This window comes from Harmonia axyridis, chromosome 6 (genome assembly GCF_914767665.1).
Source record: "Harmonia axyridis chromosome 6, icHarAxyr1.1, whole genome shotgun sequence".
NCBI classification, from domain to species: Eukaryota; Metazoa; Arthropoda; class Insecta; order Coleoptera; family Coccinellidae; genus Harmonia; species Harmonia axyridis.
In genome coordinates, this window is record NC_059506.1 from 17,580,525 (window position 1) to 17,604,525 (window position 24,001).

At 33.7% G+C, this 24,001-nt stretch overlaps 2 protein-coding genes across 8 annotated transcripts in view; one reads left to right on the plus strand and one right to left on the minus strand.

The window, feature by feature from the left end:
• Positions 1-3,260: 3,260 nt before the first annotated feature.
• Positions 3,261-24,001, minus strand: part of LOC123682900 (tubulin monoglutamylase TTLL4-like) — a 31,908-nt gene continuing 11,167 nt past the window's right edge. For 5 of the 6 annotated variants that reach the window (XM_045621717.1, XM_045621716.1, XM_045621714.1 and 2 more), the window contains 7 exons: positions 23,742-23,868; positions 23,357-23,573; positions 22,896-23,154; positions 13,556-13,729; positions 10,096-10,169; positions 6,465-6,605; positions 3,261-3,526 (listed from right to left, as the gene is read on the minus strand). In XM_045621717.1, the coding sequence (XP_045477673.1) occupies positions 6,465-6,605; positions 10,096-10,169; positions 13,556-13,729; positions 22,896-23,154; positions 23,357-23,573; positions 23,742-23,868 (992 nt within the window). In that variant the 3' untranslated portion in view covers positions 3,261-3,526. The remainder of the gene's footprint in view (positions 3,527-6,464; positions 6,606-10,095; positions 10,170-13,555; positions 13,730-22,895; positions 23,155-23,356; positions 23,574-23,741; positions 23,869-24,001) is intronic. The other variant, XM_045621718.1, reaches the window with a different exon arrangement.
• Positions 14,252-21,022, plus strand: LOC123682903 (L-xylulose reductase-like). Of its 2 annotated transcripts, none has more exons than XM_045621721.1 (3): positions 14,252-14,628; positions 16,846-17,184; positions 20,510-21,022. In XM_045621721.1, the coding sequence occupies exons 1-3, from the start codon at positions 14,517-14,519 to the stop codon at positions 20,914-20,916; spliced, it is 858 nt and encodes a 285-aa protein (XP_045477677.1). In that variant the 5' UTR covers positions 14,252-14,516; the 3' UTR covers positions 20,917-21,022. The 2 variants fall into 2 exon arrangements, with proteins under 2 accessions (XP_045477677.1, XP_045477679.1); XM_045621723.1 differs by lacking the exon at positions 20,510-21,022 and adding an exon at positions 18,036-18,159 and having other exon boundaries at positions 14,253-14,628.

The window sequence follows — 24,001 nt, forward strand, 5'->3', positions numbered from 1 at the left end:
ACCTGCAACGCAAAATGAGAACCTTGATGACGAAAGCACACAAGCACCATCCGAAAAGTAGCATTGAGAGGACGACACTGCCGAGGAATAAAGGAGGCAGAGGTCTGCTAGACATCATGGAACTTGCCCATGGTCAAATTGAATGCCTACGAACATACTTCAAAGACAAATCAGGCACGTCAGAGATCTACAAAGTACTGTGTGAAGCAGACGAATCAACACCTTTACAACTGCACAAGGAGCAATTGTCATACAACCACCAGACAATCCAAGAAAAACTGCAAAGATGGAGAGAAAAGCCCCTACATGGACGACATTTCAACGAGGTGAACCAGGATCATGTCGACATTGAAGCGTCGAACTATTGGCTCACATCAGGTGCGATGTATCCAGAAACGGAAGGATTTCTTTTAGCCATCCAAGATCAAGTGATCTCAACAAAAAATTGCAAACATATCATAAAGGACCGAACTATTACTGACGATCGATGCCGTTATGGTTGTCCAACGAACGAGACAATCCAACATATCACGGGAGGATGTCAAATGTTTGCAGGAAATGAATATAAAGAGAGACACGATGCAGTAGGAAAGATACTACACCAAGAAATGGCACTAAATTAACACTAATTAATTCTGAAAAGTGCCATACTACAAGTACCGACCGGAAACCATCCTGGAAAACGAACGCTATAAACTGTACTGGGATCGTACAGTTTTGACTGATAAAACAGTCCCTCACAACAGGCCAGATATATTGCTAGTTGATAAACAACAAAAGGCAGCAATACTCATCGACGTAGCAATACCTAATAACAACAACATGCGTCAAAAAGAGGTCGAAAAAATTTCAAAATATAGGGACCTCGAATTTCAGATGAAGCGCCAGTGGGGAATGATATCAACGAGAACTATTCCAATTATCATCTCAACAACAGGAATAGTACCCAAAAATCTCAAGAGAAATATCAAGCAACTAGGACTTAGTGAGTATATATGTAATATAATGCAAAAAGCTGTTCTTTTAGGTACTGCAAGGACGGTGAGAAAATTCCTAGGAAGCGAAGGACAGGTCCAAGGATCGCGTGTAAGAGGACCAGAAGTTCGACGAGAACCAGGGGGACCACAAGGACCGGACACGACCGAGCTCAGCCCTTCTGATATTTTAAATATCTGGGATTGAGTGAATGTTCCTCTTAGCGAGGAGTGAGAAGCCGACGGCGAGGAAAAATCCTACGCGTATAGGCAAAAGTCGGATAATAATAATAATAAACAGTTTGTAGTTGAATACTGGTTGTTGAAGTCTTCTTCTTCTTGATAGTGCCAATCCGTTACCGGATATTGGAGACCATTCTGGCTATTGTGACCTTATTCACTGCTGCACGAAACAGTCCAATTGTTGTTTCCGAGAACCAGACTCAAATTTCTGAGCCACGAAATTCTCCTCCTGCCGGGACCTCTCTGTTGAAGTCTATCCATTATCAAAGGCAAAACATATTTATGTGAGGAGTAAAAAGAGAAAAAAGTAATGTTTACTGCCCGTATAAAATCCGGTATGAATCAATAATATCTGAGTGGACTTGATATTGACAGGTGTCATATCGTCTTGTTTATGTTTTAAAACATGAGGGAGATAGTTCGCAATGTCAGTGGTGTAGTATGTTGTTTTTTGTGTGTGAATTTGAAGATTTCAATATTGTCGGTAAGGGTTCGGAACGATCTAAATAGGCGTCTTTCCTGAGACAACGCGATTTTACACAAAATAATAATAACAAGTGATTGTATACCAATGAATTCGTAAGCACTCTGCGAATACCAGTCGCCTCGTGTAAGTGGCGTGACGTCACACACTAGACGCTGCGTACTATGAAATTATTCTTCCAAGCGCAACTTCAAAGTCCCATAACTTTTTCATTTCTAGAGATATTTCAATGATTCTTCCACATTTTTGTTTCATTTTACTTAAATTTTTAGAATTAATCCTTAACAAAAAAATTAAAACTAGTCCATTATCTTAAGATTTAATGAGAGATTCCATTAGAAAACTGAAGAGACGAAAATCTCCTGGACCTGATGGCGTATATAATGAATCTTTCAAGTATGGTGGAAAATATAAGGTTGGGTGCATACATATGAGTTGTACTAACTGACAAAGAAATTGCAACACCCAGAAGGAGATGTTTAAATTTAAATTTTTTTTTGGTAAAACAAAGATATCATAGCAAGGAGTAAATGATTGAATTTGGAGAAAAGGGTGAAGGTTTTTTCATGTAAACAATTTTTGTTACTTAAATATTGTAGTCGTTTTTTGCAAGTTTTTCAAATTTTACAACAAACCAGCTGTCCGAGGAGATCCAAAGTCGATTTTTAGTTGTTGTTAAAATGCACGTGTACGCGGAATTTATCGCCAGCTAAGTGAATTTGAAAGAGGTCGAATTATTGGTCTACGGGAGGCGGCGTTGTCATTTCGAGAAATCGCTAACCGTTTCGTTTTTGAATAGCTATAAGAGTGTATTTTGACAAATCAAATCCTATCCTAAGATACTTTATTAGTAATAAAATTTTCACACCTGTCGCTCTTGATGGTAGCTGACGCCACCGCAACCGTTCTTAGCTAGTCCCCATATCATGGTCGGTAGGTACAACACTCACTGAGGAAATTTTAAGCTTTCCTAAAATATGTGGGTCTGTCGTCCACCGGCTCTTAGACTATAAGCACTAAGGGCTGCTTTTAAAAAGTGCTCGGGAGCACAAAAAGGCTTCAAGTGCTTTCGAAAGCACAATGCTTTGGCACAGTTCTGATATGTACCCATTGTATCTGTATCTATATGTTGGAATAAATTTGGAACTCCGGATAACCGAGTGACGGAATGCCTCGCCATCGCTAGACAACGTAAAAAATGCTTTGGACAAAAGACTTGTAGTTAGGAAGTAACTTCCTTGAAGCCACCCCAGGCGTTCCTGGAGTTCATTAGAACTTTGGAACTGGTGGGCGAGCTGTAGACTACGACGATTAATGGCGGAGACAGCTCTGATGGGTGAGCACAATAAACTATAAGATGGCGGTGCAATGAAACTCCCCAATTCGACCAAGGAACTGTCATCAAAGAGTCAAGGCGGAAAGAGCTCTGATGGGAGGCACGGTACAATGAAACCCCCCTCAAATACAGACCATCTGATCGGAGTCAAGCTCTAAATAGGGTTTTGGATCTGATTGATGAGTATTTGGAATTTACTCTCAATTTAAAGAATTCGACAGAATAATTTTATACTTTATATTAAAAATATTTCAAGATATTTCAATAATCGGAAAAACATACAATAAATAAATGCCAAAATGTACAAGTATTTCCAATTAAAATTACAGCCATCTCAAAACGATAAGCTAGTAAGAATTAGTGTAAATGTATAATTATTATAACATTAAATAATATTTATTTTCTCACAGAGTAAAATAACATCTAATTAAATAAGATCTAGGCTAATGGCAGTACACTTGGAGTATAAATTGATTCACCCATGGAGTTCTGGAAAATAGTAAAAAATATTAATAATAATAATAATAAGCCTTTATTTCCAACAGGTATACCCAATTACAGGAAATCAAAAACAACAATCAATACTAATTTAACAAGAAAAAAAAAATTATTAATGCTATATCATGAACATAATCCAATAAAATCATGAAAATTAAGAGATAAACAACCCATACACACCCCAAAATACAGTTTTCAGGCCCCGGAAAATAAAAACAAAATACAATAAATAAATGGAAATCGAATACAATATAATGTCATGCGTGTTCCCCTCAACTTCAGATGTTTTCATTCAAATACAAATCACATATATGAACCAGAGATTGTAACCAATGTAATAGATGAGCAATAGAAACAAATTGAGAGAATATTTTCAAAAGGCGCATTATGTACCACCTATATTCCAATAAAGTTCCACTGACCTTTGAAATTAATTAATTAAGGATCACAATGTTATGTTCTTAGGAAAGACTTTCTATTTCCCTCAACATCTCTGTGAAGTTAGTTGAGCTTCATTAAAGAAGTAGAGGGTGTTTAATTTTTTCAATTATATATTTCTTCAGAGTGCCTGCGGATATTTTGAAATATTATAGTTATTAATTGATAGATGAAAAGGCTAGTTTTTTGGCTAGTTTTTTCGAATAAAAGTTTGCTTTCATTTCACTGGTAGCAAGGTATACAAGGTGATTTACCGGGTTGGCCTATAGAACATTTATGGAGAATTAATCACAATTTTGAGCTGAAAATTTGCATATTGGGGTTTGAGACAATGATCTTTCTCCCAGAAATATTTTCAGATCTCTACAACTTCCGGTTATACCGGAAACAGACCACTATTCCTTATTTCAAATGGCACACCCAATATATTATTGCATCATTAGTTAGCTTTTTTGACAATATCGGCAATAAGCCATACTTTGGGTAAAATCTCAACGGTTCATGAGTTAATGGGATTCTCATGAAAAAAAGGGTGGCGATGAAGACTCACATTTTTTTAATTTTACGGCAGAAAAAGCTTTTTTCGAATTTTTTTTTTCTTTTTCGATCCTGCAAATACGTTGTTTTATAAGACTGTTTGAGGTTTGGACCAGAAATGTACAGGATGCTTATAACAAGATCATGAACTTGGACAACTCAAATTCATCAAAACTCAAGATTTTCAAATTAGAACCGATATTTTTTATTATTTCAGTCAATTCTACATACAAAATAGTGGTGTTACTTGAGCAAACCCTATACCTTAAATGAATACTTCAAGAGTCACCGAGGAAGAATTTTGAATGAGGAAAAACCGAGGGAAAAACCGCAATTTATAACTGTGTGGAGTAGTCTGTGACTTCCGGAAAACACAGAAAGAAACTAAAATTCGATGTTTGGAAAACTTAATTTTACATTTCATGAATTATAACTTATTTTTCATTGGGATTGTTCAGCAATCCATAAACCAATACAATTTTTAATTGTAGAATTCATTACAATTCTTCAAATGTCAAATTTAGTTATCGAAACATCGAATGTTAGTCTCTTTCTGTGTTTTTCAGAAGTCACAGACTACTCCACATAGTTAGAAATTGCGGTTTTTCATCATAAGTTTTTCCTCGATAACTCTAGAAGTCTCCATTTCAGGTATAGGGTTTGCTTAAGTAACCCCTACTATTTTTGTACGTAGAATCGACTGAAATAATAAAAAAATTTAGGTTCTAATTTGAAAATCTTGGGTTTTTATGAATTTGAGTTGTCCAAGTTAATAATCTCCTTAAAAACACCCTGTACATTTTTTTTCCAAACCGCAAACAGTCTTATAATACTACGTATTTGCATGATCGAAAAAGAACAAAAAATTTTCTAAAATATTCGAGAAAGAATGAGGCCTCATCGGCACCTTTTTTATGAGAATCCCATCAACTCATGAACCGTCGTGTTTTACCCAAGGTATGGCATATTGCCGAAATTGTCATCAAACAAACAACCTATTTAATGATGCAATAATATACTGGGTGTGACATTTGAAATAAGGAAGTAGTAGTCGGTTTCCGGTATAACAGGAAGTTGTAAAGATCTGAAAATATTTTAGGGAGAAAGATCATTGTCTCAAACCCCAATATGCAAATTTACAGCTAAAAATTGTGCTTAGTTTTCCATAAACGTCTAATAGGCCATCCCGGTGAATCACACTGTATATCATCCTCATCTTCAAAACAAAATTTCTTTCCATTACCTGATTAATTTTGGAATGAAAAACTTTTATTTTCTATAAAAATAAATTCCCCTATGCCATTCTTGCGCACTAGTTCTAGTTGGAATGAAATAAAACTAGACTGTAAAATTCGTGCTCAAATTATAATTAGTCAGTCAATTCGAATATTCATTTAATGAAATAAGTATATTTCGAATACTGTTTATCTAGAAAACAAGGTTATTTTTGGAAGTAATATACTTGGTTAGAGATTGTTGTCAAAATCTGAAACTTTTAATCAAAATTCGTCTTATATAAAACCTTTTTTTCATCTCGATAATGAAAATAATAAAACTATAATATTTTTTTTAGTTTAAGATTTGGATGGATCCAAATATTTAAAAATTGAAGGTTTAAATGATTTGGTCCTGAAAATCATCACATTTAAAATTTTGTGAAACCCACCATTACTCGGAAAGGCATATACCAAAGAGATATATTGCTCACGGCGAATTAACTTCAATAAAAGATATAAAAATTTGAACAAAACATGTCCTGGAGATATTTTATAACACTATTAAATGGAAATGAAGCGAGTTGGAAGAGGCATCTCACATTTAAGTCAAGAGCCCTTAAACAATTTTCTCAATGCTTGTTTATTTATATTTTAAATTAATATTAATAAAAATTGCTTTCCCCAGTAAAATAAAGGATGCAATAAATTTTTTATTATTCCAATATATAGGCACTGACCTATTGAGTTGATGGTATCAAAGGAAGTTCATCGTGTATACCAGTTGTATCAGAAAACATTTTATTTATTGAAAAAGTATCCTTCGGAGATGGTTCCTTCGTTGTAACCGTTTTCACTCCAGGGTTCGTAGTGTGACCATTCTAAAAAATTTAATCGGTGAATTTATTTTGTTGAAATTCCATGTTTATGAATTAATGACGAATTTGAGAAAAACTTATATGCCCTTGTGAAAAGATACATATGTAATATTATACGTTTAATCTCAAAAAATAGGTACCTGGTAGAATTCAATTGAAAAAATTGTTTATCTTCAAGTGTTAATTGATAACTTGTTTCATTTTATTTGATAATGAATTTCCATTAAGTAAGGACCGAATCCATCAAATATTTAAGAAGTTATGATTAATTCTTTTACTAAATATGACGCGATTTTCACAAAATTGAAGAATTCTAAAAAAACAGAACAGCTTCCCCACTTCTTAAGATTCAGAGACGCCACTGTTTAAAGGAAAATATTGTAGTGCCACTACAAAAGGAGTAGCGACTAGCAATTTCAATATAGAACAATAGGATATCAAGGGCGGATCCAGGTGATGTCTGAGGGGGGGTCATAGAAAGTTACGGCTCATATCGATTAACAAAATAGCGGAATTTTTTGTTGGTGCCTACTGAGACAAGTGTTTTTTAATAGAAACATGTATTTTAGTGAATCATATCATATTCAGTTTCCAAAATTTTTATAGTGCAAAAACAAGTTCAAACAATTTCATGAATATATGTAGATTTATTTCATGAGGAAACTCGGGCACAAGAAAGTATGAGGTATAGAAAAAAAATCATTATTTTTGCATAAAAATCAAGACTTCAATTACCACAGTTAGAATGATCATTTAGGTCGAATATGCGCCGTTTTGTTCTATAACTTGTTGCTATTTTGAAGAGTTTGTGTATGCCTCTCTCATAGAAGCCCTAGTCGCTATTGGCAAAAAATTGAGACAGTCGATTTTCACACTGCAAAATTGTTTGCCATGGACAGCAAGAGACGTTAATCAGGTCTGGACTATAAGGTGGATGCATAAGAACCTCTGGTGAGTCACTATCGATGTGTGTGGCCTTAAGTTGTCCCCATGGATCCCAATTCCTCTCCTATTGGTCGCTTCTGGGCGATTGCTTCCTTCAGAAGGTCCAAATGTTGACAGTACAGTTTCGAGTCAACATTTGTGCCTTAGGGGAGCAGATTATTTAGATAATTCTCTGCCAATCCCACCAAATACACAGCAAAACCTTCCTGACCGTTTCCGACGGCTCACCGCTTTTTTACTACGTCCGTTTTCGCTTGACGTTGTCGTAGTCATCCACTTTTCATCACCAGCCACCAACCGTTTCAAAAATAGGGTTATTTTGTTGCGATTCAGCAGCGATTCGCAGTTGGAAATTCGGTCCAAGAGCTTTTTTGCGGTAACTCGTGTGGTACCCATACATCTAGCTTCTTCTTGAGACCAGCCTTATGAAAATGGTTCCAAACGGTTTTTGTGCAAACTTCAACTCTTGAGCAATGGAAACAGGACTCGACAATGTCCAGGATTTTGTCGTTATTTTCGACAATTGGTCTCCAGCGCGTGATGCATCTTTGACATAGAAATTACCGGAATGGAATCGACGAAATCAAAATTGCGCGTGATTGGCACTATCAAGACCATAAACACCTTTAAAATTTTCAGCTGCTTGGTTTGCATTTTCGCCTTTATCGAAGAAAAACACAAATATAACGTATTTTTTCTTTGTTATAGTGTCCATCTTTAACGCGCGCTCAAACTAATCTAATCACAAAACTGTGGCAAAAGATTATGTAGTACGAAATCTCATATTTCTAACGCCATTTAGTGGAACCCGATCGGAGTTGAAATACAGATATGTAAAACTATCTATTTAAAAAAATATATCAAAAACTAAATGAGTGCATATTTTTCGGTAATTTAGGATACACTTTTATATATAAGGTCTGCGAGGGGAGGGGGCATGCCTACCCCTGGATCAGCCCCTGTGGGATATATACTCATTTTAAAGTTTAATGTCTTTATCCTAATCTAAAATCTCCCATAAGCTCAAGAGATAATGTGATAATGTGGCTTTGTTATTATTGTTACTTAACATTGAAACAGTATAATGGTAATAATGGATCAGAATATTTCATCACTAATGGATTTGAACTGGAAACCAATTGGTTGTAAGCAGAAGCAAAAACAACAGTGATACCATCCCAGTTCTAGTTGAATAAATCACACAACTCAATTGTATTTGGATAAAGCAATTATTCAGAATAGAAGTCATTCAAATTTCAATTAAATCAATAATTTAAAAATGTGTATACTATCAATGTATTCTTTCATGATTTTAGCAGACAAAGGTTAGAAGATGATTTAACTTCAAGAATACTAGGGTTCACACATATCACTTTCAATTGAAGCATCAAACATTAGAGAGGCTAGAACTACTACTAAGACTTGTTGACTGAACTAGCTTTAATGTAATCCATAATAAAATGTTGCTACAACACAAATAAATGAAAACTATCGACTATACAATTTGTGTAGCTTAACTAAAAAATTTACGAAAATGTATTCTTAGCAAACTAAAATCAATCTATCCTAGCATTCGTTTTATGTCTTGGCCCTATCCCCTAAAATTTCTATGAAGATTTTGCTGGGCTCTGATAATATTGTTAAGATCATGCAAGCGAATAAGTTGATTAATTATCTGCAAACCATTTCACCCTTTCAATGAGAATCATTTTTTGCTAAACCTTACCTAACCTATCATTGGCTATCGCTAAATACATATTTACCTAATCTATTTGTTCCCCTATGGACTATTTAAACATCGACTGACTTTCAGGTAGAATAATTGTATTAGTCTGTTCACGACACACATAAAATGCTCTTGCATTTTCAACTTACTGCGAATTTGAGAGCAAACGCTTTGAAATAGGTCCAGTATGAAAGATCTTGCCTTTGTGAACATGAATATTACCATGATGAGGAACAATGGAAAGAAAATGACTGTACATATGAATTAATATGCAAAACATGTTTGAAAGCAACTAAACTTAATATTTGGATGTACTGCCATTGATAATAAAGAATAAAAAAGTATTTAGAATTTAGCATTTCTACAGTGTTCGAAATATTTTCGTGTTCTCATAGAGGATGAGTTAACATAAGTGACACAAACATGACATTTATCATTTCTTAGAATGAGGCTATTTTTAAAACGATACACGTTATAGGAATTTCATAGAAAAATTTATCATTTTCATTCCTTCAGTACGATTAGTTCAAAGAATTATAGGTATAATTTCTTTTCAAAGATATTTTGCTTGAATTCATTTCAGATTGAATGATCACTAGAGTCCTGTACAATGAACAACTAGTTGAATTTGAACTTCAGCCTCGACAAATATTTTTCTGTTATGTAGCTGAAAACCAATTTCAATTTTTCGAAATATGAAGATATTTACAAAAGTATGAGAAATTGAAAGTTTGGAGGAAACTAATATACTGAGATAAATTCAATTCAAACAACGCAGTAACAATTGTAAAAAAAAAAACGAACAAAGCTCCTATACTGTACCTTTTGTATTCCAGTGAGAGAGGCTCCTTTGAAATGAACTCTCTGGGAACAAAGAGATTGAAGCCTCTGAATACCTGAAAAGTTGTTTTTTATTAAATACAGGAAGGAATTCAGTGATCTAATTTTCATTCATGCCCAGATAGTTATTGATATTTAGGATCTGTACTTTCATTTTCTGTTAACTAACTTAGTTGCTAGTTGCCCGCTGATAGAAATTAGAGACTATTAATTGATTATTATGTTTAAATCCTTTGAATTATAGATATTTCAAAAATGCGATGATTATTATTTGTATTCCGTTAGGATCGTAGAAGGTCTCAAACAAATAACAGCTCCCCCGACTCTATGTTGTAGTTCGCATTCGCAAATTATCCGAACATCAATACCATCAATTGTTCCATAAAAATAATAATAGAAAGTCTGGAGCTTCAATAAACTCGTTTAATATTGAAACAACAACCACATGAAAAACATCGAATTGCAGTTATAAGTCATAAAAATAAAAAAAGGAATAAATTCTTCATATTGGAATTCGGTAAAAATTATTTGCAGAGTTGTTCGAATTGAAAACCATTTGCTTCGTTTTTTGCCATTTTGAAAAAATTCCTCTAATTTTGATCAGCTGTATCTCGGTTGATATTAGGTTAAGGAAGAAGTTTAGAGACAACAAAATTGTAGCAAATTTAATGCTCTACAATTTTGATAATGATTTTTTCGGTAGAAAACCACTCATTGTAGAAGTTATGAGCACAAAGCCATAAAAAGCCGTAAAATGTCCTCCTAACTTAGCACAAGTTCCTCACGTTGGATAACTAGACAGTCATCCCACATGCTACCCCACAGTATCCCCGAGCAACTTTTGAAAATTTCCTTGAGTTCAGAATTTTTTCCAGGAAAAATGTATATATTTAATGGACTATTATCAGATTGATAGAAAACTCAAGCAGCAGAATAGTGAAAAATTATTTTTAAATAATTCAAATAAAACAAACCGAGTTGAGATTTTGGGTGTTGATATGAAATGACCATTTCAAGCTCCTTGCGGAGTTACAAGCTGATTACATAATCAGGACCGTAGAAAATTCAAGAAGAATATTGGGAAAAAAATACACAATATTTCCGTGTGTATTAGGCCAATTGAAAAGTATCCGGTCTGATACACAGATGGCGGTGCTAGTATTAAATCCATATGATTTTTAATTAGTACCAACTAAGATGTCTAAAAACCAGGTGTATGAAGTGATTAGCTTTTGTTTTGCCAATTTTGAGAATATTAGTTAAGCTTCGTTATGTCAACTGTAGGTAGCGCTATCAACAAATTAAGATTCTTGTTATTTATTATTTACGAGTTTTGTGCCATTATGTACTTATATGTATATCTTTCATTATAGTTATGATCTATGGAAGTAATTCTTGTAATTGAAATACCAATAAACTGTCTCTATTACAAATATCTGAATTAATTCCAGTAAACGTTTCGTGTTTTGTTTCACGACTTTGCACGATCATACTCGGTTACACGTCGCTTTTGATTGGTCAGTATCGGGTTTCAATTAATGTATCCAATCAAAAACAACGGAAAAAGATCGAAATGACAAGTATGACATTGCGGCGCCGCCACGAACTAAAACTAATATTTTCAATTTGGTCGAATGTCATTGCATTCAAAATTTGACGAGTGCATTCACCATGTTTTAAGACATCTTAGTACCAACCTTCAAACGATACGTGTCAAAATTTGACAGCAGTCCGACCATTAGTATTTTGTTGTTTGAAAAAAGATGAAAAAAGAAAAAGAATTTGCTGATGAAATATTGCTTTTTGAAGGGAAAACATAGAGTTGAAGCAAAATCTTGGCTTGATGAAGAGTTTCCGGGGTCTGCATCAGGAAAATCAACCGTCATTGATTGGTATGCTAAGTTAAGACGTGGTGAAATGAGCACCAAAGACGGCGAACGCAGTGGAAGCCCAAAAGAGGCTGTCACCGACGAAAACATCAAAAAAGTTCTCAAAATAATTTTGAATGACCGTAAAGTGAAGTTGATCGAGATAGCAGACATTGTTAAGATATCATCTGAACGTGTACATCGTATCATTCACGAATATTTGTACATGAGAAAGCTGTGTGCAAAATGGGTGCCGCGCGAGCTCAGAATCGATCAAAAGCAACAACGTGTTAAGTTAATGAGCAGTGTTTGAAGCTGTTTAAGTGCAATAAACCTAAATTTTTGCGTCGATATGTGACGATGGATGAAACATAGCTCCATAATTTCACTTTGGCGTCCAATCTACAGTCAAGTGAGTGGACTGCACACGATTAACCGAATCCAAAGCGAGGACAAACACAACAGTCAACTGGCAAGGTTATGGCATCAATATTCTGGGATGCGTAAGGTATAATATTCATTGATTACCTCCAAAGGTGCCAGACCATCAAGAGGGATTATTATATAGCGTTATTGGAACGTTTAAAGGATGAAAACGTTAAAAACGTCCCCATGTGAAGAAAAAAAGGTGCTGTTTCATCAAGACAATGCGCCGTGTCACAAATCAATGAAAACATTGACAAAATTGCATGAATTGGGCTTCGAATTGTTTCTGCATCCATTACATGCAGTAATAGCCGAAACTGATGCCTATTTTGAAACGCTATAATCGCTGTATCGCCCTCGAAGGTGAAAAATAAAATTGAATTTTGGCAAAAAAATGTGTTACTATGGACTTTTCAATGGGCCTGTTACATATAGCAACGTGTTGCACGTAATTTAAAAAAAAATCTCTCTATTGATTCCATTATTCATGTCGAGTGCGCTTTTTAGCATGGAGTGGAAAGTCCATAGAGACGATGCATTATATTTAGTGCTAAGTTAACTAAATTATACCAAAAAAACGTTCGCTGTAAACGATGTTCTTCCTGCTATACCAATCTTAAAAATTTTTGTACACACCTTTATATTTTTTTAAATTTTTCTGGCAAGAAATTCTGTATGGTAACATTAGCTACTTGTCTTCTGGAGTTGTATATTTCATCTTCTCTATATGAATTAATCAGCAAAACATTCACAATAATGGGTATCAACTTAATTTGAAAACGTTAAAATTATTAAAGTGACATTACTCTTCAAAATGGGCGCGTTTAAGATGTTTTTAGACATCTTAGACGCGTTCAGCAGACTCAACAGTTGTGGAACAGTTGACAATATTCTATGAATTTTCTGCTGAACGCATTCAATCAGTTTCCGCCACGGAGCGGTATGTAGATTCGGACCCGATTCCACAAAATTTCCGAATGTCCAGTAGCTTGAGAGACGAGGGAGCATCGTATCCAATTGAACAATTAATGACACAAAGGTGTTTACATAATTAAATATAAAAAAAAAGAAAAAATGTTAATGGTTGAACAGAGGTTAGGATGCATAACTACGGAGAATTGAAAAAATATTTAACATTTAATATTTACCTTCTTCTCTATTGTTTCCATATTTGGTTTCCCAAGCATCAAAGAGACGGTTATAATACCTTGGAGTCATGAAATTAAGTAACTTGTAGGTGGATGCAGTAGGGAATATCCTTATGAATTTTTCTTTCACAATAAATTCGTCCTCAGCTTGGATGAGGTGCCTGACGTCATCTCCTATTCAATAAAACAATATTAAAAATTAATATAAAAGTATTTATGCTCAGTATACATTTTGCTATCTCAACTAATCGAAAGAATCTATGGTCTACAGTTCGCACCGTTTTCTCGGCCTATCTAGACGGTGTGAAAGGTTGAGCACCGGTGTTAGATGTATCCAGTTGACATTTACCGAACGCAGAACAGTGCGGACGGTGTGGCTTACGGTGGGAATGGTGCGAACGGTGTGGTATATACCGAACGTATTACATATATGTATTATTAGATCATTGGTTTATATATGTATTCATATTCCATCAAACTTTCTATTTACAATTTTCAACAATAACTCAAACCTTTGAAATAATGTGTACCTCAGAGTACTATCTTCGATTATTACTCTATGATCTGTACTTGACATCACATAGTAAATGTCAAGGACTAACGGAATTGTACTTTTTCTTCCGCTCACCGGCTGATCGGAACATAGAGAATAAAATTCGAAAATGAACATAAAGTTTTTTGTCGATATAATGACTAATACATATTATTGAATGTACAAATAGACGAGAAGAAATTCAATAAGCAATATCCACCAATCAATGAAACATTTATGATTTAATAATATAATTGATATCAGACTAATCAAATGGGATAATTACATTAAGTTACGTCAATTTTGCGAACTGATTTCTGTTGAAAAATAAGAGAAAACAACGAAAAATCTTAACTTGAAAATATATGTCAGTATGTCAACTAGAAAATTTAAAATTTTGGTTTTTTTTTTCGAAGAAATATATAATTAATGGAATCCGAAGATGAAAACTGTGGTTGCATTTCAAAACGAAGAAAATCCAGTGAGAAAAATCCTAGATTGAGCGCAATAAACTTTACTCCAGTTATTACATTACCACTGGGTGAGTCTTGTAAAAGAGTGTAACACCTCATTAATTGTATTATCACATTATCACAATTCCTAGAAGAATTGGGATATAATTATTAGTTAGACAAAAATGCTCAAGCTAAAAGTTATATTAACATACTGTGTGTTAGTTGAAATATCGAACAAAATTGAATTTTTGTTATAAATTCAGAAAACGCCATAAAAACAATCACAAAAGAGTATTTTGATTCCATTACAAAGAAGACTTACTCAAATATCACCCAATCAAAAATATTGTAAATTAGAAATGTTGACGTTATGGATTGGTTTTTTTTTCAAAAGTATTTTGGGAAACTTGAAATTCATCATATACAAAATATATATGTATATATACATAGTCTTGTGACTTGTACATATATTTCAACCGAAAATTCCTGAGGTCAAAAGAAACACCTTTACAATTTTTTCCGATTCGGCCCAATTAAAAAGATGACTGTTGAAAATCGATAAAATAATGTAATTTTCGGCTATATCTCGTAAATTATTTTATAGAAGGAAATAATTTCTGGAATATAGCTTTTCCTTGATGTAATGCATCTTTTCCAAACACAAGATTCCTTCCATATCTTTCAGTTTCTTCATTATGAACATTACATTCCATAAAAATACCAGAAATTCGAAAAAACAAACTCGTCAATATAAATTGAATGCTCATTAATAAATATTTGGCTAATTTGAAAAATAAAAGTATTATTTAAATTATATGTGAAATTCAAAAAATTGGGTACTTTGGCTAAATACAACTCCGTTCTCTTGTGGAAAATGAATATTTCCTATGATGTTATGTCTCAGATTTTAGAGAATTGAAGTAGGAGCCAACTTAGTTCGAAAATGATGTCATTTGAATAAGCTCACCTCAACTCCTCAATCCGATCACAAATTACTGAGGTTTGGCAAAGCTCTGATAATATGAAAATACTTCATTAAAATCAACATTTTCTTTTGACGAATACAGATCACTTTCGAAGCCTATGTTTAAAAAAGTTTTCACAAAATAGTCCCATTATAATGACAACAATCAAAGTCTGAAAATCCCACTGAAGACTGCTGCTATCGAGTATTACTGTATTCTTCTTCAGGTTATTCAAGCTTACATCGAAACATACCACTAGGTACATACTATACAAATTTTCATGTGATTGAGATTGAATACTTTTATTCTTCAGCTATTCGATTAATTCATCCTAGAGCATATGATCGAAATACTTTCAAGAGGGCCATAATTGTTTTAATGTAAAAACAAATTGAGTGTCTACAAATAATGTACACATAACAGAACAAATTCGATTACAAGTGGAGTCATCCATTTTCCGTTGATTACAGAGCCATAACATTTCATTTCCATATTTTCATACTAATGGCTTCAAAAATATTGATGCTGATCAATATTTTTATGAATGCTTCATTCCATGAAGGAAAGAAATTGCTTTATATCAGAATGCATATTGATTTATTTTGTATACACATGATTTTTTCGGAAATTGTACTTGAAAATATGTACGGAACAATATTCTGTTGGGTTTCTTCAAATCTTTGAAGATTTTCATTTCATGTTAACATAATATCGTATAACAATAATAGTGTAAACTGTAAATAAATATCTCAGTTTAGAACATAGACTATTCGAACTTACCTATACATATATTGAGAAATTTTTGTCATTCTAGTGTTCTGTGTTTAAATTTGGCAACACTCGAAATTTGAAGTGCAAATTTAGAATCACAGACTAATCCGTGTTAGAACTTTTACAGATGAATATCATTTATTTGAGAATGTAAAGTTAAATGGTAATTCTTGCACGAAATGAAATAAACAACGATAATAAATGAATGGATATGAATATCGGAGCTAAGATGGATTGTAGCGAGCTCAATTCGTTATAATTATCGAAAATGAGAAATTCAAGAGAAAAATATTTTATATTTAGCGTCAACGAAATTGGAATAACTGATTTATTTTATTATAAATACTACTTCGTTCAACAAATGGAATGTATAATGTGAGTTTATGACGTTCAAATGGTATAATTTTATACTGAAAATTTGAAATGGCTGTATCTTTTTACCTAGGCCGAATCGGAAAAAATGGTAAAAGAAAAAAGTGTTCCTTTTAACCTCAAGAATATATGTACAAGTCAAAGACTCACCCTGTATACTTGACAATAAGTTATGGTTATTTGGTTAATTTTTAGGCCCAGTAGCTCATTCCGAGTATTTCAAAGGTAAAAGGGTATTAGTTACTGGCGCAACGAGAGGAATCGGCAAAAACTTAGTGAAAAATCTCCATTATCTTGGCGCTCAAGTGATAGCACTAGGCAGAACTGAAGCTGATTTGGAAATTTTGTGTGCAGAAGTCAGTGGTTTACATCCATTATTCATTGACATATCTAAATGGTCTGCGTTAGAAAGGAAACTAAGCAATATAGGAGATATAGATTTCCTAGTGAACTGTGCTGGAGTGTCGTATCTAGGATCAATATTGAATACAACAGAGGATCAATTTGATGAAATCTTCAACATCAATACCAAAGGTTAGATAGTGTATAGAAGAACTGAAAAATTCATATACACGGTGAGTCAATAGTGCTCGATACTATAGCTCATGAAAATTTTGTGCTAGGACAGTACTCAGCGCTAAGCTCAAGTTATTTTTAAATTGGAATGCCCAATTTTTTTTAATCAATACTCATAATCTCCATAAAATTCTGATTTCGAATTACCCCACTTGTCATCATTTATCTGTGCTACTTTTTGACGTAGGCCTCCTTTTTCGAAAAATTTGGTTAATATGGTTTAAACTTATCTTGAAAACCGTTCAAGTTCAATTGTATGATTTGTTTATTGGATTCCCGTAAAGTGTTCATGTCTTCTGCAAATTTACAGATCACTATACATAGGTGGTCCGAAAGACACTGCGATTTTTAGAAAATCACCTTAAAAATGTCAATAAGTTAGTTCAAATGACATGCCCTGATTATTTTTTGCCCCTTGGATACCCTAGTGATACCCTTCATTTTTTGTTGAGACATGTTTTGGCTAAAATGAATAGTTTTTGAATAATTCGCATTTCATGTCGAGCTTATGCGCTGGGTATTGTGGATTCCGTCAAAATTTCATTCTCCTAGTCAAAAAATTTACAAGAGTTATCGACCGATCTATAACTATTGACTCACCCTGTATGCGACAGTTTCATACTTGTCTCTAACATACCAGTTTCGAACAACTGATGAATTATGTTGACTTGCTGTAACATTAGCAAAAGTAATGTGACTATTTCAAGCTATTGTCAAATGAAACAATCAAGAGCTCTACACAAATTTCGATAATCGATAATCTATAAACCTGACTCTTGACTCTGACTGGCATATTTTCTGTTTTTCAGATATGTGAAGTTCAACGTCAAATATAAATCATTCTGCCGAATTCCAGAATTTTTATTTTCCATTTAGTTTGTGAAATAGTCCAATAAAATCCATTAGAGATTGAATTTATTATTTCATAACTGAAATAAGCTGATTGAAGGAACCATAACGAGTCAGCAGAACGAGTTGCGTTTTCTAACAAGACAGTGGTGGAATCCTACTAATTTATTATCCATTGATACGTTGATAATAATCGGTACCGATTATTATTAGGACAATTGAAAATTTTCCGGTCAGATGAACAGATGGCGGTGCTAGAATTAAATCCATATGATTTTTAGTGAGTACCAACCTTCAAACGATACTAGTCAAAATTTGACAGCAATCCGACCATTAGTTTGTGAGATATTGCGTTGTGAGTGTAGCTACTTTTATTATTTGAAAAAAGATGAAAAAAAAAAAGAATTTCGTGTGCTGATAAAATATTGCTTTTTGAAAAAATACGGTCGAAGGAAAATCTTGGATTGATGAAGAGTTTGCGGGGTCTGCACCAAAAAATCAACCATCATTGATTGGTATGCTAAGTTTAAACGTGTTGAAATGAGCACCGAACACGGCGAACGCAGTGGACGCCCAAAAGAGGCTGTCACCGACGAAAAAATAAAAAAAGATCACAAAATAATTTTGAATGACTGTAAAGTGAAGTTGATCGAAATAGCAGACATTGTGAAGATATCATCTGAACGTGTACATCATATCATTCACGAATATTTGTACATAAGAAAGCTGTGTGCAAAATGGGTGCCGCGCGAGTTCACAATCGATCAAAAGCAACAACGTGTTAACGATTTTGAGCAATGTTTGAAGCTGTTTAAACGCAATAAACTTGAATTTTTGCTTCGATATGTGTCAATGGATGAAACATGGCTCCATCATTTCACTGCGGAGTACAATCGATAATCAGATGAGTGGACTGCACACGATGAACCGAATCCAAAGCAAGAAAAACACAACAGTCAGCTGGCAGGGTTATGGTATCAGTATTCTGGGATGCGCAAGTAATAACAACGATTATAATATAGCGTTATTGGATCGTTGAAAGGATAAAATCGATAAAAAACGGCCCCATTTGAAGAAAGAAAGGTACTGTTTCGTCAAGACAATGCGCCGTGTCACAAATCAATAAAAACAATGGCAAAATTGCATGAATTGGGTTTCGAATTGCTTCTGCATCCACCGTATTCGCCAGATCTGCCCCCAGCGAATTTTTTTTGTTCTCAGAAATCAACAGATTGCTTTTTGGAAAGAAATTCAGCGCCAATGAAGAAGCAATCGCCGAAACTGATGCTTATTTTGAAGCAAAAGACAAATCGTACAACAAAAATGGTATCGAAAAGTTGGAAGATCGCTATAATCGCTGTATCGCCCTCGAAGGCAACTATGTTGAATAATAAAATCGAATTTTGCCAAAAAAATCTGTTTTACTATGGTAGACCGGGGTCTGTTTACTGGCCTTTTAAAGGTTATGTTTCCTCGGATAATTTCCGTTGGCCGCCTCGTTTCGCGTAGCTCCGCTCACCTACGCAATTGCTAGAATTGCGATTGGTTAGATAAAGTCGTTGAAACGAAACGGTCGACGGAAACTGTCCCAGGAAACCATACCTTAACGTATCGATAATAATGATAATAATATAATATGTAGTTTATTCTGAAATATCAGTTATAAACATGAATCGCTGAGTTGCCCGCCAGTATGCGATACTGAATTAGTAGGATCCTCCAACATGTTCATTATGAAATAATTCGACAGACTTATCGCGAAAATTCAACCACTTGTGATAAACATCACTACTGATAATTATGTTTTTAGACACTTTATTCAACAATTGTTGTTTTGGTGGGCTACTTCTCTAATTTTTCAATCATATTTGTTCTTTAAAAAATGAGGATAGCACTGACGCGAAGTCAATATCTGATGAGCGCTCGCATTCATGCGCGCCCATGGGAGAATGCCATGTCTACATTATAGTGATGTGGTTTCCAAGGGCGTAATAATTAACGAACGCTCAGATTTGTTTTCATTTGTTTTCGATATTCTGATTAAAATTTCTATTAACACGAAATTTTGCACTAACCTTGGAATTGTTATTCTATACACGCAAATTTCACTTGGATATGTATATATTTTTCTAAAATTTGATTAATTTTTTTATAATCTGTGATCAATTCGAAATTGTTAATTTATACACCCAAAATCCTTTCATTTTTATGGTCAAAGAAATATAAGATAATTTTTTTCGATATTATTTTTGAATTTCCTCAGGTTCTAATGACACAACATTTTGATCGAGTTTGTGGTTTTGTAATCATGAGAAAAATAAAAAGTTATTCCTGTTGAAAGAACCATTGCAGCCCGTAAACAAAATCTAGAATCTGTAAAAAGTTACTACTTCGCTCAAAGAAAAACCTAAAAAAAAATACATTTTGCCTCTAGGTTTGATCAACATTACCAAGCTTTTTGCCCAATTACTTATCAAACGAAAAGCTAAAGGTTCCATTGTTTCCATAAGTTCACAATCAAGCACATTCGGAATTAAAAGACATGGTTTATTTGGAGCCTCTAAGGCTGCAGTGGAAGCATTTACAAGGGCAGCTGCGATAGAGTTTGGCCCACATGGTATAAGAATAAACTGCATTAGTCCTTCAATTGTCATGACAAAAACTGCCAGAATCGTATGGAGCAAAGGAAAGGAGTCCAAAAATATAATAGCAAAAATACCGATGAAGAGATTTGGTGAGATCCATGAGGCGGTTCAAGCAATTCTGTTTTTATTAAGTGACAAATCCTCAATGATTACTGGTTATATAATGCCTGTGGATGGTGGTTTTTCAGCTTGTTAAAATTTCTTTTTATTTGTTTTAGCTATATATTATATTTTTGAACCATATAAAATTTGAATTTAAAATTATACAATTGTTATACATATATAAAATGTTGTAAAAAATATTGGAAGTAGTTTGTTTTCAGAAACAGTCAATTAAATTAAAACAATGTTAGTAACAAAGTTACTGACAATGTTTTCAACAAACTGTACGCACAAAAACATTGTTGCGAAATTTGTCACTAACAAATGTTCCTAACATTTTTTTGTTGCACCTATGCAAATACATTATGTCTGACTGATTTCCACAGTTGAAAATAGTGTACGATACAAATATGGCAGAAATGGACGATGACAATATTTTTATTGCGGCAGCAGCTTGTGTAGTAATTTGTCCAACAAATGGAAGGAAGAAGAAAAAGATGTGGGTGCAGCCATTTTTGAAAAGTAGCTACAGCGGTAGTGATTTACTGGAAGACCTTAAGTCAACGTCATTGCAAACTCTTTAAAAAAAAACAATTCTGCATTGGGGTCCTTCTGGATATCTCCCAAGCATTCAATAAAGTCTGGCATGCAGGCCTATTATATAAAAAATAAAAAAAATCTAAACTACAATTATTATCTGGTTCTGAGATCCAACCTCACTGATAGAAATTTTTCAGTTATATTCAGTGACTGTCAGGATACCTCCCCATAAAATCAGGTGAACCACAAGGAAATGTGTTAGGTCCTTTTTTCTACTTACTCTAAACTACTGACATACCGGAAACGCTTGATACAATCATTGCCGCATTTGCCGATACTTTGGGCTCAGTTGGTCCAGGTGTTTTTGAATTTGTCTAGAGGAAATAATAATTTCATCATCGGAAGACAGTGTTCCGACGATGAAATTATTATTTCCTCTAGACAAATTCAAAAACACCTGGACCAACTAAGCCCAAAGTAACTCTGAATGGAGTTAATATTCCCACAGAAACAAGTGTCAAATACTTTGGCATACACCTGGACCAGCGACTTACTTGGCAGAAGCAAAAAGAAAATAACTAGACATAAAGACTCGACAAATGCTATGGCTTATTGGAATAAAATCAAAATTGACCAAGCAAAATAAATTATAAATTTATAAGACAGTCCTCAAACTCATCTGGACCTATGGCATACAACTGTGGGTTTCATCCAGAAGGAAATCCATTCAAAGATTTCAATTAAAAACTCTGAGATTGATTACAAATGCACCATGATCTGTCACTAACCAAGGACTACACAAGATCTCCAAATATTGTATGTAACAGATGTCATAAAATCCTTATCTACTAATTATCAAGGACGGCTAGAGGGTCATCCAAATGATCAAATACAGAACCTTCACATGGATGGTCCAAGCATCAGAAGATTGAAGAAAACATGGGCGGAAGATCTCCCACAACATTTGAATAGTGATTGAGTAGAAATGTCGATGTCCTGATATTTTTCACTGAACACAATTAGTTGATACTTGTATTATTAGTAGATTGTATGTTATGCAATAAATGACAGAAAAAAAGGTCTAGAAAATCGAATTAATCAATTCTAATGCATCAATACTGGCAATGTGTTTTACCAGGTGGCAGATTCATAGTGAGCTAAATGTAGGTTTCAGAACAATCATTCGCTATCATGGCTCAAAGGATACTCTTTTAAACTTGTCACGACTCAATATCAAACAAATACTAGAAATTCATTAGCACAAGCCAGATTCTTCTTAGACGGCGCGAATCAGGCGATGATCTTTGAATAATAAGATATTAATGACCGTCACATTCACCATGTAATATATTTCAGAATATCAAAATTATAAGAAAATTACTAGTTGAGAGAAGAGAAATTACCTGCGAGGTTGTCCAAAATAGTTGATGATATTTGAATAATAAAATATTAATGGCCGTCACATTTACTATGTAATATATTTTAGAATATCGAAATTATAAGTAAATTACTAATTGAGAAAAGAGGAATTACCTGTGAGGTTGTCCAAAATAGTTCCTAAGTAGTCATCTCTTTTCTCCATGCTCAAAAATTTGCTGTGTTTGTAGGTCTCCTTTTGAGTTAGATTAGCTGTATACATTTTGGGATCATAACACTTCAAACCCGTTTTCACAAACATAGCTAGCTTTGAAGGGAAATGAAACTGCACCATATTGAAAAGGGCTTTTACTAAAGGTCCTTTAACATGTTCATCTAATGGTGATGAACTGTGCAGACTAGGAGATATATTTACCTGTAATTGGTAAGACCAGTTAATAAGTTATATAAATGAAGTTAATTATATAATTAGATTTTTAACTAATAAGCCAACATTTGTTAAATATTTTTTTAACCTTTCTGACTAGCAATATATATATATATACAAGTATAATCTATAATTTCATTTTGATCAAGTAAATAAAAGGTAAATGATAAAATAAAACTTATATCCATACCTCCAATAACCAAGGTTTCAATTTCTCATCTAAAAGTACATCAATTCCAAACAACTCATAACAATTATATCTGGTGTTCATATTTTCTGAGCATAATTCTGATATTGGTTCTTCACAAGCTATCATAGTTTTCACAACCAGCATCTCTAAATTTTTCCATAGACGTTCAGTATCTACTCCTTCATTATTCAAATATTCCAACAACTTGGTAATTGTCCTAAAACAAAAATGTTTAGGTTGTAAATGTTCAAAAATGAATTATTTTTCTGAAAAGCTTTTTCAATAATTTCTTTGTTTTTGAGGAAGAGTGAGTAATATTATGTACAAGAACAAATACAAAGTTTGATTAAATTTGGGGCAATAATAATTATAATATAATATTTACCACTTATGGCCTTGTGTCGAATGAGCATCATCATTGGCAGTGTAATTACTTGACAATTTGTTTATACTATAATTGGTGAGGTGCATGTATTTCTCTTTTATGTCTTTTGGGTTATTACTATATTTCACTGAAAAGTATTAAACTATAAATGATTACAGAAGTTTGAAACCTTAAATCAAACCACCCCTGTCTATGAGTTTTCAATTAGAGTTTAACGCATGTTTCCACAACAAATTAGTCATCATCAAACACTACAGGTA

Coding starts and splice junctions, on each gene's coding strand:
- LOC123682903 (XM_045621721.1), top strand. CDS start 14,517: ATGGAATCCGAAGATGAAAACTGTGGTTGCATTTCAAAACGAAGAAAA. Junction 14,629..16,845: donor AGTTATTACATTACCACTGG/GTGAGTCTTGTA, acceptor GTTAATTTTTAG/GCCCAGTAGCTCATTCCGAG. Junction 17,185..20,509: donor CTTCAACATCAATACCAAAG/GTTAGATAGTGT, acceptor TTTTGCCTCTAG/GTTTGATCAACATTACCAAG.